At 42.6% G+C, this 16,332-nt stretch overlaps 5 protein-coding genes across 5 annotated transcripts; 4 read left to right on the top strand and 1 right to left on the bottom strand.

The window, feature by feature from the left end:
- Positions 1-2,515: 2,515 nt before the first annotated feature.
- PHACADRAFT_79403 (uncharacterized protein) lies at positions 2,516-2,785 on the bottom strand (the record flags this gene model as incomplete). Its single annotated transcript, XM_007400610.1, has 1 exon — positions 2,516-2,785. A coding segment is annotated over one exon (270 nt), but the record flags the coding sequence as incomplete, so codon positions are not given.
- Positions 2,786-5,902: 3,117 nt separating this feature from the next.
- On the top strand, positions 5,903-8,779 carry PHACADRAFT_32450 (uncharacterized protein; the record flags this gene model as incomplete). Its single annotated transcript, XM_007400549.1, has 5 exons — positions 5,903-6,017; positions 6,144-6,265; positions 6,314-7,702; positions 7,734-8,723; positions 8,777-8,779. The coding sequence occupies 5 exons, from the start codon at positions 5,903-5,905 to the stop codon at positions 8,777-8,779; spliced, it is 2,619 nt and encodes an 872-aa protein (XP_007400611.1).
- Positions 8,780-12,230: 3,451 nt separating this feature from the next.
- PHACADRAFT_32451 (uncharacterized protein) lies at positions 12,231-12,809 on the top strand (the record flags this gene model as incomplete). The annotated part of the gene is made up of 3 exons (XM_007400550.1): positions 12,231-12,301; positions 12,372-12,411; positions 12,459-12,809. 3 exons carry the CDS (start codon positions 12,231-12,233, stop codon positions 12,807-12,809), a joined length of 462 nt encoding a protein of 153 aa, XP_007400612.1.
- Positions 12,810-13,431: 622 nt separating this feature from the next.
- PHACADRAFT_32452 (uncharacterized protein) lies at positions 13,432-14,411 on the top strand (the record flags this gene model as incomplete). Its single annotated transcript, XM_007400551.1, has 2 exons — positions 13,432-13,872; positions 13,953-14,411. The coding sequence occupies 2 exons, from the start codon at positions 13,432-13,434 to the stop codon at positions 14,409-14,411; spliced, it is 900 nt and encodes a 299-aa protein (XP_007400613.1).
- A 225-nt stretch (positions 14,412-14,636) lies between these two features.
- On the top strand, positions 14,637-15,323 carry PHACADRAFT_32453 (uncharacterized protein; the record flags this gene model as incomplete). Its single annotated transcript, XM_007400552.1, has 2 exons — positions 14,637-14,895; positions 15,037-15,323. The coding sequence occupies 2 exons, from the start codon at positions 14,637-14,639 to the stop codon at positions 15,321-15,323; spliced, it is 546 nt and encodes a 181-aa protein (XP_007400614.1).
- Positions 15,324-16,332: the final 1,009 nt, after the last annotated feature.

Here is a 16,332-nt window from a genome sequence, read left to right on the forward strand (position 1 = left end):
ATCATCATTCTTCTCTCCCATATTTCTATATTCTGAAATATCCTCATCTTTTTCGCTATTTTTCTTCACTTTCTATTCACAGTAGACCACTACTTCATCTGCTCCAGTGTTAGACTTGGATCAGATTAGATAAGTAGATAAGCGCCTTGTGATGTGCCCTTATGGCTCTGGAGGCTTGTATTTGGGCCTTTTTCAGTTGCTCATCTACAATCTCCAGGTCAGTAGTTGTATTTTTATCTTAATAGACTTCAGTTGTGGTCTTTAGCACTCCTTTGGTCAAGTTTACCTCTCAGGTCAAACAGCAAAAGGCAAAGCCAAGCAACAGGCAAATTCACAGCAAACAGTTAAAAGTAAATGCTTGACCACTTGCCAATGCTCCTGACCAGGATTTGCATTGAAGCGAGCCAGGAGCAAGACAGTGTAGGCAATGTCAGGATGGATACAGATGGCCAGGTACATCAGAGAGCCAACTGCGCTGAAACAGGGCACATTGTGCATGCTAGCCTTGTTCTCTGGTATAGAAGAGCCGCCAACAGCAGAGAGGCGTTTTCCCGGATCTATAGGCGTCTGAACAGATGCAGAGCTCAAGAATCCGTACTGCTCCAGCATATTAAGGATGTACTGGCACTGTGACAGCTGAATGCGGTGATTCAGACGGTCTCTAGTAATCTGGATGCCCAGGAGAAACAATGTGGGACTAAGATTGTGCAGTTTGAAATGTTGAGACAGCTCCTGCACGATTCGGTCAGACTCTGCAGCATTGATTGAAGCAATGGTAATGTCGTCAATAAAGACAGGCATTATGATACCCACTGTATCCTTGCAATAGAAATAGAGCAAAGCATCAGACTTCAATCAACTGAAGCCCAGCTTCTCAAGTGTTGCATGCAGAGTCTTGTTCCATACTTGCAGCGCCTGCTTAAGCCTATAAAGAGCCTTGTGGAGGCAAAAGACATCACTTGGATTGCCAAAGTAGAATCCATCTGGCTGTTTGATGTAGACCTCCTCCTTTAGCTTGCCATTGATGAAAGCATTGAAAATGTCCAGTGAGCGTAGATCGAGGTCCTCAAGAGCAGCAAGGGCAAGGACAATGTGAATAGTTGCCATGTGCACAGTGGGAGCAAAAGTCTCGAGGTAGTCAAATCCAGGGTGCTGAGCATAGCTCTTGACCACCAGTCACGCTCTGTTGTGATTAAGGTCACCATTGGAAAGGAATTTCTGAATAAAGACCCAATGCAAGCCAATGGCCTTCTTGCCAGGAGGCAAAGTGCAAGGCTTCCAAGTGTGATTGGCAATAAGTGTGTCAATCTCTGCCTGAGCAGCTCTTTGCCACTTCTCTGCATTTGAATGCTTTATGGCCACATCCCAACTATTAAGCCAAGCATTCTGCGCAAAGGTTGCCTTGATGCACAGCTCATCAGTGGATGCTTCAGACAGAGCTTTCTGAAGGCCGTCATTGTCCTCATCCACATTCTCTTTGTCAGAGATGGAATCCTGCACAGGCTGAGGCAGAGCAAAAGGCTGGACCTTCCACCACTCGCCAGAAGGCCTGACATTGTGCCTGAGATGACGCTCTGCCAGTGACAGTTCAGAGGACTCGATGCAAGATTCAGAAGGCCTAGAATGCTGCTAAGAATGAGCAGAAGGTGGCTGAGGGAATGGAGAGGAGGAAACAGAGGGTGAATTGGCTGGTGAAGCATGAGAATGGACTTGATGATTGTCTGCGGTGGCTGAATGCTCAGCAGGCTCGTGTTGAGCACTACTATGCATCTTCTCCTGAACATGAGGCTGAAGAGGATTCACAGAGCCGGAAGACAGACCAAAAAATGAGTAGAACTTGTCCTCATAGGTGGAAGCTGGCGGGGAAGGCAACAAGAGCAGGTGGGTGCGGAAAAAAGGGGCATCTGACTAGTTCCTGAGGCCAGAGAGATATTGCTTGTCAAAAACAACGCGTTCGGAGATGATAGCTCTCTTAGTGGACAGATTGTAGAACTTCCAACCTTTGTAACCAGGTGGATAGCCAATAAACACACACTTTGACGTGTGAGAGCCCAATGCACCGCATTTATCCTTTTGCACATGCATATATGCTAGGCAGCCCCAGATGTGCAAATGTGACACATCTGGTTTCTAGCCGTAAAAGGCCTCATAGAGTGTTTTGCCAGGCAGCACGGTGGTTGGACAGCGGTTCAGAACATGCACCAGTGAAGACAAGGCCTCTTCCCAGAACGAGAGTGGTAAACCAGCCTCAGAGAGCATAGCAGTGATTTCCTCTGCAAGGACGCGATTAAACTGCTCAGCTACACTGTTCTGCTGCGGCCAATTACATACAGTGTGCTGTTTTTCGATGCTGTGCTCGTGGCCGAACTCCTCAAGCTTCTTGCTCATGTACTCGCCACCTTTGTCATCTTGAAGTGCACCAATATGCTCTCCAGTCTAGTTCTCAGCATGGGCTGTGAACTGCTTGAAAGCAGAGGTTACTTCAGCCTTGGTTTTGAGCAGAATAACAGCTCTTAGACGCGTCAATGAAGGTGATCCAATAGTGGTAATCAGACTGAGTGCAAATAGGAAGAAGGCCATGAACATTAGAATGAACAAGTTTGAGTGGTTTGGAGGCACAATTGATAAAGGATAGAAATGGAGCAGCATTAAACTTGCCTGCAAGGCATGGCTCACAAATGGGATCGGCCTCCTGCTTCAAGTTGAGCCTCATTCCAATGACTAGATCACTTTTAGATAGATCTCGAATACTCTGAAGATGTGCATGAGCAAATCGACAGTACCAGGCCATCTGGAAAAACCCAGTTTGTTAATTGAACAGTAATTAGCAGTAATAGGTGCTCTTTCAACATTCATAAGATATTATTTTATTCTTACTTTGTTAGATGAAAGGTAATTAGTTAAATGAGTTCAGCCAACACTTTCTATATGTTAGATACAGTAACTGCAGTATATATAAGCTAATTTGTTCTCTCTTCATTAGTGCAAAACTTTTAGTTTGTTAAATATGTTAATTAGTTCTCTGTTTGTCATAAAAATGTTAAAACTGTTATTTCATTCTGTGAATACTAATTTGAAGTTCTTATTATTCTATTTTTGTTAGCTGTACACTATATCTGCTAAACAGTTTATCATTTGTTCAAATTACATTATATTTGCTAATTTGTTCTCTGAGTGTTAATCATAAGTTTTTTGTATACTATTTGTGTTAAAGATACATTATATTTTTTCAGCAGTTTACTGCTTATTATGATTACATTATATTTGCTAACCTGTTCTCTCAATACTAATCACAAGTTCTTTGTATGTTATTTTTGTGAAAGATACATTCAAACTGTTAAACAGTTCACTATTTTTTAATGTTACATTATATTTGCTAATCTGTTCTTAGAATGCTAATTATACATTCTTTGTATACTTTTCTTGTTAGCTATATACTTATTCTGCTAAACAGTTCACTATCTATTAATGTTATACTATAAATGTTAATTTGTTCTTAATATGTTAGCTGCAAGTTCTTTATATACTATGCTTATTAGCTACACATTACATATGCTTAATGGATCAGGGCATTTTAGAGATAAGTGTATATGCATATTTATATTATTTAACAAATACAAATATTCTCATAGCTTAGCTATTTTAATAATGTGTTATATCTTTCAAAATAATACCTTAGAAAAGTGCTACTAGTATTTTAATGCAAGAGTTATATATATACTATTTAGTTTGTAGTAGTAATTATAAATATATATATATGTAGCAAAACTTTGATTTTTCTTTGTAGTGTTATGCATTATGTTAAATAGTCATTGTATATTTTGTAATGTGTATAAAGTCACTTACAGCTTTAAATGCTTTCTTTACATTTTTTTTACTTTGACTACTTATAATAAGTTTAGTTTTAACTTGTACTAATTTTTATTATTTACTTTTACAGTTATTTAGTTTTGTTTTTGTTCTAATTATTATATTTGTAGTTCAAAAAATGTGATGACTAGTAACATTAGCTGGATATTATTAGAATTTAAAGTAAGCTATAAATGTAAGTATAATTTATAACATTTTATTGAACTATATTTGATAATGAGTCTATTTTAAAAGTGTATAAAAATGTTATTTAAGCATCAATGAAGCACCCAAATATATGCAACATCTTTAAATACAAATAGATCATTTAAAAGAAGTTTTTATGTTTATATCTCATATTTCAAACTGCTAATTGTCAAAGATTGCAGTAATACATTTTGTAAACACATGTAGTAAAATAAATGCTGGTTTTAGAGCAAAAGATAATATATACAGCTTTTAACATCACTAACATATTATATATATATAGACTAGCATCCACATTCTATTGCAAGAACAGCAAATAGTTTTTTTTTGCTAAGTACTAGCTAATAAGCTACATACAACTGTATTTGTGTTATAGAATGTCATATCCATTCTGCCCTTTATTTATTACTATATGCATACTAACATCATGTTATTTTAACTAGCAAATTCAGTAGCTCAAGCAATAGTTGATAATCTATTCCAAAAAGCCACTGTATGTATTAAATGTTGTGATATTAGCAACTGATGGTTATATCAAATATTGTACATTTAACATTATATACAAGGGCAACAGTCATATTTAGTCTTAGAACTGTGAGTATGTGTTAAACTTCTAGATTGCACTTGGAAATTATTTGCAAGTTATTAGCTAAGTGTATATAAGTACATTGAAGTGTAAAGTTTATGTGAGCTTTATGGCTCAGTAGCTAAAGTGTGCATGTTCTAACAGATGGCCTGAAAGTAATGAGACTGAGGTTCAATTATCATTGGGGTCATTCTTTTTTTTTCTTTTTTCTGAATATTATGCTTGTATAGAGCTATCAATATGTTGTATGACATAAGAAATGTGTATAGAATTAAATTTGAGTTTGGTACATTGATTTTGAAGCTAAGAATACTGAAATAACAGTCTATTAACAAGAAATAACAGCTCATTAACACCAAATAACAGTTGATGAATATCAAATGAATAGCTAATAAACAGCTCATGAACAGCCTATGAATGAATTACTAGATTAGTGCTAATTTACTATTAGAAATGTAAGCATAATAGGGGGGGTCAGTTAATTAATGTTACTATATTAATTAGTGTTGATTAGTTAGTACTATTTAGTAGTAATTAACATTGTGAGCCCTTCCAGATGCACAGCTGTCTTCTAGTGGTCTCTGTTGGTGTCACACCTCTGCTTGTAGTTTATCTTCAAGTAGAATTATTTGTGAAGCACTCTCAGTCTTTCCTTATAAGCATATTTTTGCTTGCGACCAAAAATCCTCTCTCTCGAACATTCGAGGCAGAAGTTGACCTAACGCCTGGTTTACCTAACTTGGTTAGAAGGCAAACTTAGTTTTTCTCTAACTAAGTCTTACTTTTTTCACTCACAATATTTGGAGTCCACTGTGGGGGGTAGAAAAATCAGAGTCATGCTTGTGTATGCAAAAAGAAGACGTTGAGTCTTCATCAGTGTCTTCATTGTTGTCTTCAGTGTCAGATACTCTGCCAAGTACCTTTACACCTTCATCACCTACTTAGTCCAGTCACTTATCCTCATCTCACTCAGCAATGTTTTCAGGACAGACTCAGCCATCTGCTCAGAGCAATCTTGCCTAACAGCTAGTTCAGAACCCTTCTGCTCAGCAGCAAAACCCAGAAGGTCCCCCAGTGGTTATTACAGCAGCAGTTGTGGATCTACCACATCCTGGACAAAAGGGTGCACTAAAGAAGTTTAAAGGCAAGCACTCTGAAGTTGTGCCTTTTTTCCACTTCTATGAATGTCTATGTCAAAAGCACCAAGTTCTTTCTGATAATGACAAGATTGAGAACATAGTTCACTATTGCTCTCAAAGTATGCACAAGTTTATGCAAGGCCTTAAAAGCTATTATCGCATGAACTGGACTGAGTTTGTCAGAGATGTCAAGAAGTTCTATAAAGCAGACAAGGATGACAAGTCGTTCATGATACGTGATCTGGAGAAGCTCTCAAAGCATACCAGGACCAAGTTCCTTAGAACCATGGAGGCATAGAACAAGTACTGTCATGATTTCATTCTCATCGCAGAATGGCTATAGCAGCAAGGACATATTTCAGATTACGACTATAACTACTATTTCTGGATTAAAATTCCTGAGTTCTTCAGGACCAAACTAGAATCAAGGCTAGTTGGACTGAACCCTCATCATAACCTGGCCAACCCCTTTCCAGTTGAAGATGTAAGCCAGGTAGCGGAAGCCCTGCTCCATTAAAATTGCTTTGACAAGGATTGTCTCATATCTGAACCAGAATCAGGAAACTCTAACTCAGCCTCTACCACAGAGGATTCAGACTCTGACTCAGATGATGATGAGCTGTCAGAAGGGGATTATTATGTCAAGAGAAAGAAATTCAAGAAGCATAGTAATAGGCAAACATCTAAAAAACATGACAGAAAGCAGAAGAAGATGAAGACCAAGAAATCTAGGAGGACTGTTAGATTTGAGAAGGCCTCTGCTAAAAACGAGTCTGATAGTGATTCAGACACTTCTCCTGCTCGACCTTCACATTTTAGAATACTTGTCAGAAGCCTAACAGAGGATGATCCCGAGGTTGAAGAGCTTATCAAACAGCTAAGAAACATGTCCATTAATGATCCTGCTTATGCAGTCACCTATTTCAAAGCATGCAATCGAAACCCTCTTGTCAAGAATTGTGTTACTGCTCCTCTTGATAAGAAGCGGCCTCTTAGATCAATTCAGAGGACCTTTGAACGAGACCCACCACCTTATCTGGCAGAAGTAGCCCCAGGGTACATTCCTCCACCCATCAATAGAAATTGCTATGGATGTGGCGGAGTTGGACATGACATGAACAGGTGCCAGCAGCTTCAGGAATTCTTCACGCAAGGAGTCATTAAGCGAAATAAAGATAACAGGATAGTCCTTAGTAACGGAGGCCAGCTCTTCAGGAAATCTGATGAAGACTGGGTCACAGCTATTAAACAAGCTATGACTCCATCAAGTAATTTCATCTCCTTCCAGGATGGTCAATTTCAAGATACAGACGGCAAAGATGAGCAAGATATGAGGGCTCATTATTTTAGCTGCAAGTCAGATGAAGACTACGCTGATAATGAGTACGACCAAGTTTTCAATGCTGCTTGTCCTGAAAAGAAAATTACAGCAGCATGCAAAGAACAGTTTGATGGTGTATGGATATCTTCGCACAGAGAACTAAAAGAGAGAAGGAAGGGTAAAAATCTTCCACCTGCCCCTCCTTGGCAAGAACCCCCTAGAGAAGCTCGTAAGACAGCAAATGCACCTAGAATTCCAGTGCCTACACCTGCCCCAAATCCAATCCCCATTGAAGTTCATCAGCCTGTTTCAATTAACGTCAATAATGATGATGCTTTTATGGAGGATGCAACTCAACCACCTAAGTCTAAGGTTGATAAAGGAAAGCAACAGACCACCCCTTTCAAAGATAGGACCAATGCCCAAGCTGGTCCCTCAGGAACTCAGATCCAAGCTGATCCTTCTGGTACTAAGACAGATGAAGAGGCAGCTCAGCGAAAGCCCTGTCGGTCTGAGTTGCAGACCATTGTGAATCCCAAAAGTGTCATGGACAAGCTGCTAAATACTCAAATTACTATGGCCATGGAAGAATTTTTGGCAGTATCCAAGGGATGTGTCCCATGAGCTCCAGGATGTCATTCATCCCAAGAATGTCCCTGTAAAAGCCAAGGGAATTGACAAAGCTATGGTTGCGCAGTACACTTGGTTAGAACAGCCTATGTATGTGGCCCCAAAGTGCATGACAGCTTCAGCCTTTCCAAGTAGGCACAAGAGTCAGCTTATCAATGTCAGAGTTGAATGCGATGGCATGCCCATTACAGCTATCGTGGACACAGAATCCCAGCTTAACATCATTTATGAGAAAGTCTGGACAATGTTAATTGGAAGGCTCATGGATGTCACTCGATGCATTGTCATGGGCGATGCCAATGGTGAAGAAGGTATCTTGCAAGGATTTGTCCCTGGTGTACCCCTAATATGTGGTATGATAACTACACACACAAGTTTATTTGTTGGAGACAAGGCGCCATTTAATCTGTTGCTTGGATGCTTCTGGCAGCGCGGCAACTACGTCAGTATTGATGAGCAGCCAGAAGGGACATACTTGCAATTTAAGGACCACAACTTCGCTGTACGCTACAAGATGCTAGCCACACCCAAAGAAAGCTTGGACTCAGTGTTGCTTGAGTACCTTGAGCGAACCCACCACATGATCAGCATGGTCACAGATGGCGAAGTAGCAGATAGTTTGGACAAAGACGACACTGAATGCCAAGAGACATGTATTGATCAAAGTACAAAGAAATCACGGCCAAAAAATGAAGTATCTACCAAGCTCCAGAATGTAAAACAACAGCCTGGACAATATAGCGATGAGGAAAGCATTGATACGGTGAGAGAAGACTCATCTAGTAGCACCGAGCAACTTGAGTATGATAGCAACGGAAGCAACAGTAGCTATGCCAGCAGCAACAGTGAGATATTGCACTGGCTGGACTTAGACAATGCTGAGAAAGAGGGTTCAGAAGATTCAGATGAATGCGACTCACCTAGTCCCTCAACACAACACCACGAAAGCAAAAACAAATCATCCGGCGCTAATACACAAAGCAGCGACAGCGTCATAACGAGCACAGACACCCGAGGTGACTGTTTCATTATAAATGCATTTAGTGAGGACAAATGTGGTACATACTGGGATTGTCAGCCAATCCTCATGAACGAGGACTCCTGCATCTCTGAAAATGGACCTCTATCGTGGGCGTAGCCCCGGCCTCCTATTTTATTTTCCATTTTCCCCGATTTTCTATGATTTACCCTACGTTTGTACGGCCCTCCAAACGTCGTCGGCGCATTGGCGCCAGTTTACAAATTCTAGCCGCGCACTAACACCTTGAGAACACATCACTGACAAGCATGCATCAGCGCATCAACGCACCCATATCACTGCCGCCTCATCACCGCATCACGCTTCCTCGGCAACAGCCGCACTCCAACCTCCACTGGACATCTGATCTCTGTCGGTCCGACAACATCATACACTATGACACGCCGGCCCTGTTTATCCCTGAGTCCGATCAGCAACGGATATCCTATCTCCGTCGGCCCAACAACATCATATGCTATGACACACCAGCCCTCGCTTCCCCGCCAAAGTACCCCAAACACTAGCAGCCGCTATAGCACAGTCGCTTATGTAACATCTGGTTCGTGCGCAGCCTGACTAGTATATAAGGAGTTCCTTTGTCGCTACCTAGCCCCCATTTCAACCTCTTAGTTAATTGGGCTAGGTAAGCCTTCGTTTGTACTTTAGTATAATCACTAATACACTTGGTTAATTGGGCTAGCTAAACAAGCTAATACACAGTCGTCAGACTTTGTCAGCGCCACCTTCTGATTAGATCCATGCAGTATCCCCTGTGGTGTGTCGACGCAAGTCCACATCAACCTCTTAGAGGAAGCTGGTGGAGTCGCTTTGTCAGCGAGGCGATGGACCAGGTTTGATTAATCATGTGGTAGTAACTACTACAGTGTGCGATGTATTACCTACTAGTAACCGAGCTAGCAACTGCGTAGGGCCTGTAAAGCCTGTCTGGCACCTCTCAGCATGCTATATATAGTGCTTCCATCAACTGAGCTTGAAAATAGGCTGCATATGTAATATACCACTGAATTGAAAAAATGACTAAGCTAAAACATTATCTCAATATGGTAAAGCATCTCAAAATATATGATATGTTTTGAACATACCACATATTGAATGTTTTTGCATCATGTCATGGAGAACACATGTACAAACAAGTTCTCCATTAGTAAGCAGCTCAGCAAAGTAGTATTTGGGCTGTTATTCACAAAAAACTCGCCAGAAGCTAGCGAGTTTTTGGATATATATGGTAGGATTTGAAATAAGCGCCAGAGCGCGGGAAACCAGCTTCTGCAAGCTATCACACCTGTTCCCCTTCCTTCCCCCCTCATAGAATTGTCAGGGCAAGTGTTAGAATAGGTTCTAGTATACTTGTGTGGTGTATATCTTAACCCTCATGTCTTCCTGTGGTGTATACATTATAATAGGTAACAAATAAGCTTTAAAGTGAAAAAGGGCACTAGAAACAAATGGTCCTGTACCTTGTATAGAGCTTGGAAGAAAGTCGGATGGCTCTAGACATATCTATACATGTTATGAAAGCACGGGGAAGCAATTTAGAGGCCAGAATAACATGCAGAGATGCAGGCAGGAGGTCAGAACTCTTATTGCACTCATGATAGCTTGGACACTGTTCTCAGCCTTTAGTAATGAATGTAGCTAGGTACAAATAGTTGTGCGGATGTCCTAGCACTAGTAAATAATATATGCAGCTCTGTGGAGCCTTATCACACTGGGAAAGAGCTAACCTACACTCAACATGGGTATGCAAACAGGGCTTAAAAACACCACATATGCAGATGTACAGAAGCCTACAGGCAGAGATAAGCTAAATGCAGCTACATACATAGTATTCAGACATATTCTGACCCTCCCAGGTGGTGATTCCCTTCCCACCTATGCTGTAGGAGCTAGGCACACACCTGTGCACAGATGGTGGTTTTGAACTGGTCAGAACTTCATCAAGGTGTCACTCCGGGGTTAACTGATGCACTGCTCCACCAATACATGTTCCCTGGACCTATAAAGTTGTATACCCCCGTTTTGATAGGCTGGGAATCGATTGGAAATGGTCCGCTCATCCGCTTCTAAGTGGTTGAGCCAGTAGGAGGTGTTTTCGACAAGATCAGCGAATAGGCGCCCGTAAAAAAACACTAAGATCTGCTTAATTGGACGGCTTCCAAGGCCTGGGATGGAAAATAAACCATAGCCGTCTTATCCTGGGCTAACAGCGACACTCTCCAGCATATGAAAACATCTGATATGTGTCATTTTATTTGCCAAACCTCGCAGGCTCTACAGAGAGTTTGTGGATGCCTCAGGCTCCCCACACCCTTGGAAAGGATTCTAGTGCCATATATCATGATTGAATAACATTAGAAGAGCTGTAGGAGCTTTGCAAAGAGTTTCCTGCTACTTTCAGGCCCAAAGAAATCGATTTGTAATAGAAACAAAAGTATAGTATATTATACAGCGGTTATATTAACTCTAAACTGCACATAACTACTCTACATAGGTACAGGTACATATGTCAGAAGGTTTGGAGTTTATTGGACAAAGGGGAGGGGAGGAATTGAGCCAAGAATGGCCCCAAAAAGCGAAACTGATGTAGGGAGCCAGATAGCTGGGTAGCAGCTTGGTGGCACTTGATGGAGCTGATGGGGCTTGAGTCTGCGCTATATCCGCAAAAACTCGACTCTTGCGAGTATTTTGTGAATAGTGGGCTCAATATTGGTTTCTGACATATGTTTAGTATAGCAAATATGTTCAAACATATATTCTCCACCTTCCCATGTCATAAAACAAAAACAAGCGCCCAAAGCGGTATGTTATGGCATGTCTCCCAAATGTGGTCTATATTTCAATCCCAGTTGATGGAAACACCATATATAGCATGCTGAGAGGTGCCGGAGAGGCTCTACAGGCTCTACGCAGTTGCTAGCTCAGTTACTAGTAAGTAATACATTGCACACCGTAGTAGTTACTGCCACATGATTAATCAAACATGCACCAAAGGGTGTGTCAGCACCCTGAAGGATTAAATGGTTAGCTCAACTGAGAGGCTAAACCATCCCAAAATGCGTGCACAAGCACTCACTGTCGAGCGCAATGTTGTATGACCTGAGCATTGGCGGTTTTGGACGTGGTGCTTGGCAGCTCTCATGGTCAGCGGACTTCCGCAGGGCATAGCTGAATGGGACTGTAAATTAGGAGCAACTAGCAAGGAGTCATCTTATAGCGTACCTAGAGCCTGGTCAGATGCCGGACTTATGGACGAGCAAACTGAATGCACAAAAGAAGGCAGTAATGACTCATCCAAGGAAGACATTCCCGAGCCTCAAGAGAATGTATTTGTGGCCATCGTCAATAAATAAAACGCAGTCAAGAATGCCCGCACAACGCGACATCAGACATGTGAACTAAAGAACATAAGTGCCAGGTATGAGTGACACCATAGCCGAGTAAGAAAAAGAGCAACGTACTATGAAACAACAGCTACGTCAAATGTTTAAACAACAGCTGCACGATGTTGAAGATGACAAAGAAGCAGCCAGGTACGCGCGCGATCGATGGAGCTTCCTGGTAGACAATCAGCGACGTCAAGCAAAAACTTACTATGATTAGAAATGGAATAAACTGGCCCAAGAAGTCTGGGATAAAACATGTCAGCTGATCAAGCAAGAGAGTGATGAGATACGTACTATGTGACAGTGGTGGCTTGTGGCTGCATCTGAGAGCCAAGACAGTGAGGAATCTCAGGAATGGAATGGTTGTGCCTCACCGGCGGTCTTCAGTGCCCAAGTTACGGCTGACATTACTGAAAAGAGGCCTTTGACTGTAGAACAGCGAGCAGATCAAATGGACAATGCACCAGATTGGCCAGACCCTTTTGAAGGGGTGCTGTTTGAAGTGCCTAATGACCTACAGGTAGAGCAAGCTGAGACGGAAAGCAAGGACAACGGAGAAAGTACCCTGGATGAAGTTCCAGAAGCAATTGGGAAGCCCAAAACCAGGCCAGGCATAATTTTAGAAGAGGGCAGAGACAAGCCAAGAAGTCTCTAGCAGTGAAGTTAGGCTAGGTTCAATGCAACAAAGAAGCGGGAGTATACAGACCTTCAATTGTATGGCTTACAACCAAGGACAACTGCAACTGTATGCATCGGATGCACAATCTTGAGGTGGATGAGCTTTATGAGGCATTCTGGCGGCAGAGCTGTAAGGCAGTAAAACAGGCCAGTGAACAGCAACACACTGTGAAAGGGAGATATGCTCAAATGTACTGCAAGGCTGATGCTCAAAAGCCGCGCCAAAAGTCCAAAGACTCACAGGAGTGCCGTGAGGAAATAGCAACAGTATTGATGATGATGTGTGAACCTATCGGGCACAAAGGTCAGCTCTTAAACTCCTTATTTGAGAACTCACCTCTTTGCAATTCAGCGCCGGACCCCTGGCACTTTTCACTGTGCAGACGAGCCCTCGCCTGCAAAATTGACAGTTTGAGACGCCTCTTGATGTTGGAAAACTGACCAAACAGCTGGAGATTATACTAGAAAAAGGCAATATAATAGAGAAGACTTATCAGGAGGCAAAAGAAGAGTGCAGCAAAGGACGACGTGACCACTGGTACAATGCAATCGAACACAAGAACAGTGGCGGCCTTCTATCTACAATTGAAATGAAAAGAATGTCAGCAGATGACTTGAACGTTGCAATAGGAGACGATGACGGATATAACTCACTGGAAGCCCAAGACAGAATGCGAGGGCGGCCGAGTCGCAACATTTTGAACAACAAAGAAGTCAGTGACACTGAAAGAAATAAAAGGAGAGACGAATCATCTGAAAAACTTGTCTGCCCCATTCTAGGAGCAGACACCTTGCTACCAGCCTCTGCTATTGTCCAGCCCCTCCATCAGCCATGTGCGCTGCCTGCCATGCTGTCCGATAGCCTGCCGTCTCAAGCTGTGACCAACTACGCGACGCTGAACTATTACGTCAAAGTACCAAGCCTGTTAGGAAACTATGTCACTGGAAGACCAGTGACTTACCTTGACTTGCGCACTGTGTGCTTGACACTGCAGCATGCTCTTGAGCTCGCTGAACTTGGCCAAATGTGGATCACCAAGGTCAACCGCAAGAGCGTCCTTTGGCTTTTTCCAACGCGCTGCTGCCTGAATTGCCCCAAGATGAGCTTTCTGCGTGACAGAAGAGTGACCCTTTGCCTATCACTTACCTAGCCGATGACTTTGTTGTCATCTGGCTTCCGTTCAACAATGGAATGGGAGGTACCGTCCTCAGAATCACACTTACCGTCAACATGCTCATTAGATGCACCCTGCAAACCATGTACATCAAGGAGGGCAGTTTGCGCTCCATGGTACTGGCAGATGAGCACATCATCGGGTTGATGTTGGAAATTAAAGGCCTTCTGAGTAAGTACTTTAGCCCCCTCAGCAGCAAAGAACTTGTGCTTACCTATGAGCGTTTGCTCAGGCACTTAGGTGCGCCTTTGAAGTCCGCCCTTATTGAGATTATGGATGACATGCAACCAGGTTTACTCTTGGGTGGCAAGGAGGAGGAGATTGAGTGGGAGGAGATGCCTAATGGCATGTTCAAGATCAATCGCGATGAAATTAGGAAGGGGATGGGCATACAGGAGGCATGAAACATATGCCAGGAAATGGTGGAGTGGCTGCTGAATGAGAAAGACAACGATGAGAGGAGAAGTACTCACAGCAGTATTTCCAGCCTAGAGTCACTGCTGGCAAATGAGAAGAAGCCTAGCACAAGTGTGCCAGACATTGAGATGGAATAAGGCAAGCTAATGGATGTCACCTGTGATGTCAATGACTCAAGCATCTAGGTCGTGGTCCACAGAGTGCACGAGGCCATGAGCAGCACCACTCTCGAGACCCAGATCTTTGGTGTCTGCCCTGCAGATGACGACATCAGCGATCTGATGTTAGTAGATGCCTTGAGCGCGCACAAGTTAGAGCCAAAAGCCAACATCTCTGTGGCCACTCTTGACTCACACGCTCTCTTGTTCCAGCCAATTTTACTATGGCCTCCCACTCTTCAAGCCGCGCACAACAACTTGCTAGTCGCTAGAGATGACAACAACGACCGCACATGGGCGCAAGCCCAGCCAAGTATGCACTCACTAATGACTCAATACTTCAACCTGTACCTGCGCAGGAGCCCGGAGTTGCCAGATGGACAATTCGACTCCAAATGACTGCCCCAAGTTCTTCACATCTCAGCGCACAACAACAATGGCATCATTTGCCCAGACACATTCATTTCTCACATCTCTGCCACTGTACCGCTACTCAGAACTATGAAGTTTGCACCTGAGGCCAATGATTTACCATTCCCCATGTCCAAGAAGCTGCTGCCCTTATTGCAGCTGGCTATGGTTGACACCGGTGCCTCCACTCCAGACTCTATGCCGGGTCTTGAACCCAACAGCCCTTCGTCCAAGCCGACCGAGTTCATCTCAAGCAGCCACAAAGACAATAGCCCCGAGATCATCACAGAACTTGAAGCTCAGATGTGTTTTTGCAAGTCTGTCAAATGAGTCAACAGCATCTTACAAGCTACGGCCCAGGTGGAGTGAGAACTTACGTCTATGGATGTTTTGGACTCAAGCACGCCAGCCTCATCTTCGCTGCCTTCTGAATTGAGCGACAATGTCGAAATTTACTCGCAGGACCTCCAGGAAGATGACGTATGTGGTGCACACTGTAAGTACATTGTTGAAAACTCCGACAGTTGGCCAACATTTGCCCTGTACAAACTCGACATCAATGCTAAAGTCTTCCATTAGTGCCATACACATTCTTGCAAAGACTATGCCCAATTGCATTAACCGTGGCCTACCCTTGTGCCTTTCCAACCTGGCGCAGGCAGTTGACAAGTTTGACTGCACTGGAGATGGCGGTGCCATGCGTCTTGTGGGGGCCTGTGCAACACAGAGGCATCTTCTCAAAATCATTGACAGCGAAGTGGACCTCACAGTTCCATCTGGCCTCCTTTTCGTTCATTGACGATGCCTGCTTTGGCAAGCTGGGTCATGGACTCACGGTGTCATGTGTCATAACTATAAGTATAGGAAAACTAAAGAAATAAGCTAGGTATTCAAATAAAAAAAAAGAGACTGCTAACTCAGAGCTGCAAAGTAAGCATAAACACTCAATCTTACTAAAAGTGAATCAATGACTAATAATATGACTCAGCTTCTTAGTAATCTAAAAACTATGCTTAGTAAAGGTCTATGCTCAACAGCTATAAATTACCAAAATATAGTAATACTCTAATAAACATTAGTAATAGCTTACCAATACATTAGTAAAACAGACAGAAAGCTGACTAATACAGATAAATGCTTATTGATAAAAGTAGAAGTAGCTTAGTAATTACAGTAGAATAGAAGAGCCAGTTTTGCTATTGGCTAAGGAACAACAGGCTGAAAGGTATAAATAAGAGAGGTTCTCTGAGAGCAGAGAAAGACACCACCAACCCACCAAGCACCACACACACTCTCAAGGATTTAGCTAGCAGCAAACCTGCAGTTAATCCCCTGAGCT

Source organism: Phanerochaete carnosa, assembly GCF_000300595.1.
Source record: "Phanerochaete carnosa HHB-10118-sp unplaced genomic scaffold PHACAscaffold_11, whole genome shotgun sequence".
NCBI classification, from domain to species: Eukaryota; Fungi; Basidiomycota; class Agaricomycetes; order Polyporales; family Phanerochaetaceae; genus Phanerochaete; species Phanerochaete carnosa.